The sequence below is a fragment of the Juglans microcarpa x Juglans regia genome, chromosome 1S (assembly GCF_004785595.1).
Source record: "Juglans microcarpa x Juglans regia isolate MS1-56 chromosome 1S, Jm3101_v1.0, whole genome shotgun sequence".
NCBI classification, from domain to species: domain Eukaryota; kingdom Viridiplantae; phylum Streptophyta; class Magnoliopsida; order Fagales; family Juglandaceae; genus Juglans; species Juglans microcarpa x Juglans regia.
Genome location: NC_054595.1, coordinates 7,148,935 through 7,151,623, shown reverse-complemented (window position 1 = coordinate 7,151,623; position 2,689 = coordinate 7,148,935). Strand labels below are relative to the sequence as shown.

The window sequence follows — 2,689 nt, the reverse complement described above, 5'->3', positions numbered from 1 at the left end:
AAGATTTGGGCTCTTCTTTCCTTATCGCTGAGTTTGAGAATGTCAAAGATAAGGAGAGAGTTCTCTGTGATGGGCCATGGTCTTTTGACAAGCATTGGTCTTATTGAAGCAATTTGATGGGCTCCTCCAAACTCATAAAATTACTTTGACGAAAGCTCTTTTCTGGGTTCGCATTCACAATCTCCCACTTATGGCTCGTAGTAAGCAGATCAGGTAGAAAATTGGTTAAGCTTTGGGTAAGGTTCTGGAAGTGGATTTGCGTGAGGATGAGTATGAATGGGGTGAATTCATGAGGGTGCATTGATGTTTCTAAACCTCTATTGAGGAGGAAACGACTTAGTTTGGGGTTAACTGGGGATTATTGGGTGTGGTTTTCGTATGAACGACTACTGGAATTCTGCTATATGTGTGGTCGGATTGGGCATCAACATCGGGATTGTGAGTAGATTGATCATGTGGAGGGAGTGGGTGGAAGTTTGCCTTATGGTCAATGGCTGCGCGATCTTGGTCATCGCAATTCTGGGGTGGATCAAAATGGTCACCGGCAGCCGTCTACGATGGTCAATCTTAGTGCGGAAGGTCAAGGTAGTGAGTCACTATTGGCTTCAAAGGGACCTGCAATGGTTACGGAAGCAGTTGAAATTGTTTCGAAAGGCCCAGTAACTTCGGAAGTGGGGGGAGTCAGTTACAAGTAGAGATAGTGCAAATGTTACCTGGGACAGTTAATGCGACGAGTAGTTCTCAGGGTTCGGTGGACTTTGCTGTGCAAAAGACGACTACTGAGGGTTGTCACAAGCAGGTAATGGGCCTAGATAAAATGCTTACACATGTGGACCATGGCGTTGTGGGCTCCTCATCTATTCCTCTATCGGGAGAGAAATCTGTTATACAAGGCCCGGCTCAATCTCTTCGTACACGGAAAGGCAAGGTGCAGCACGTGAGGAAGTCCTCGATCTCGGGGGTTTCCAGCACTCTCGCCCCATACGCAAACAGGCAGTCATCAACGAAACTGGAGGAGGGTCTGGCGAAGAAGGGGAGACGCATTTCTGAATATATCCAGATTTGTGATCTTCATGAGGTAGCAATCGTTTCAACGACAGGGGCTGATGTTCAGCCCTGCCGACAGCCATGAAAACAATTTGTTGGAATTCCCATGGGCTTGGGAACCCACTGGAAATTCGAGCTCTTCGTGATTTAATCACAAGAAAAGGACTCGACCTGCTGTTTCTGCAAGAGACGAAGCTTACGGTGCGAGGTATGGAAGCTTGTAAATTTAAATTGGGTTTTACAAACTGTTTTTCAATTGATTCGGTTGGTCGTAGTGGCGGGTTGAGCTTGATTTGGAATTCTGATTTGGGTGTTGAACTTAAATCCTTCTCGAGATATCATATTGATGTTCATATTAAAACTGAGGATTTATGGGAGTGGCGATTTACAGGTTTGTATGGCAACCCAGAGGTTTCCAGTAGATGTTCTACTTGGAATCTCATTAGAACCCTTAACTCTATTGAGCAAATTCCTTGGCTGTTAGGGGGCAATTTTAATGAAGTTTTGCACTTACATGAAAAGCGTGGTGGAAGACCTCGATCTATTACTCAGATTGGGGTTTTTAGGGAGGTGTTAACGGACTGTAATCTGCGAGATTTGGGTTTTAGAGGACCAAGATTTACATGGTGGAATGGCAGGGAAGGTGATGGTCATATTTCGAAGCGTCTTGACAGATATTTGGGGAATTCTCTTTTCTGTTGTTTGTTCCCGCAAGCTGTGGTTTTACATGGAACTGTTGCATACTCAGACCATTTGCCTGTGATGTTTGAATCTTTATGTTGTCGAGATAGGCCACTTATGAAGAAACAATTTCGTTTTGAGGCCATATGGGTGGGAGAGGAGAGGTGTGAACAAATTATAAACCAAGTTTGGAGAAACAGGGGTGCTACTTTTGGGATGGAGGAGGTTCTCAATCTTATTAAGGGTTGTGGTGAAGAATTGACAAGTTGGAATAGAGTCTCGTTTGGCCAGGTTAGGAGGAAACTCAATGAAGCTCGCAATGAGCTTGAGAAACTGCAGCTCCTGAACTCTTGTCATCCCTTTCCTGGTGGTCTTAGTATGGCTAGAAAGGAAGTTCAGTTGTGGCTTGAAAGAAATGAGGTTATGTGGCGTCAACGATCTCGTGTTCAGTGGTTAAAAGAAGGGGATCAAAATACCCGCTACTTTCATTCAAAGGCGTTCTTCAGGAAGTGAATGAATGTTATACGGAGTCTTAAGGATGATGGTGGAACATGACATGAGGATGGACAACGAGATAAGCTGGTTGTTGATTATTTTAAGAACCACTTTACTACTTTGGCATCAAGGGATCATGAGGCTGTATTGCGTCTTGTTGATAGAAGAGTAATGATAGAAATGAATGCTAAGCTAACAAAGCCTTTTGTCACGACTGAAGTAACAACAGCTTTGAATCAAATGCACCCTACCAAGGCACTAGGACCTGACGGCATGTATGCTTTGTTTTTCCAGTCCTACTGGCACATTGTAGGAGATTCCATCATAACTGCTGTGTTGGACTCACTTAATACTGGTAAGTTGCCCTCTCAACTCAATCATACACTCATTAGTTTGATCCCCAAAAAGAAAACATGCGAGCTTGTTTCTGATTTTTGCCCTATAAGCTTGTGTAATGTGATTTACA

The 2,689-nt window shown here is 43.9% G+C and overlaps 1 protein-coding gene across 1 annotated transcript; it reads left to right on the top strand.

Annotated features, from left to right (window-relative positions):
• Positions 1-1,128: 1,128 nt before the first annotated feature.
• Positions 1,129-2,241, top strand: LOC121247264. The gene has a single exon (XM_041145639.1). It carries the CDS (start codon positions 1,129-1,131, stop codon positions 2,239-2,241), a length of 1,113 nt encoding a protein of 370 aa, XP_041001573.1.
• The last annotated feature ends 448 nt before the right edge of the window (positions 2,242-2,689 follow it).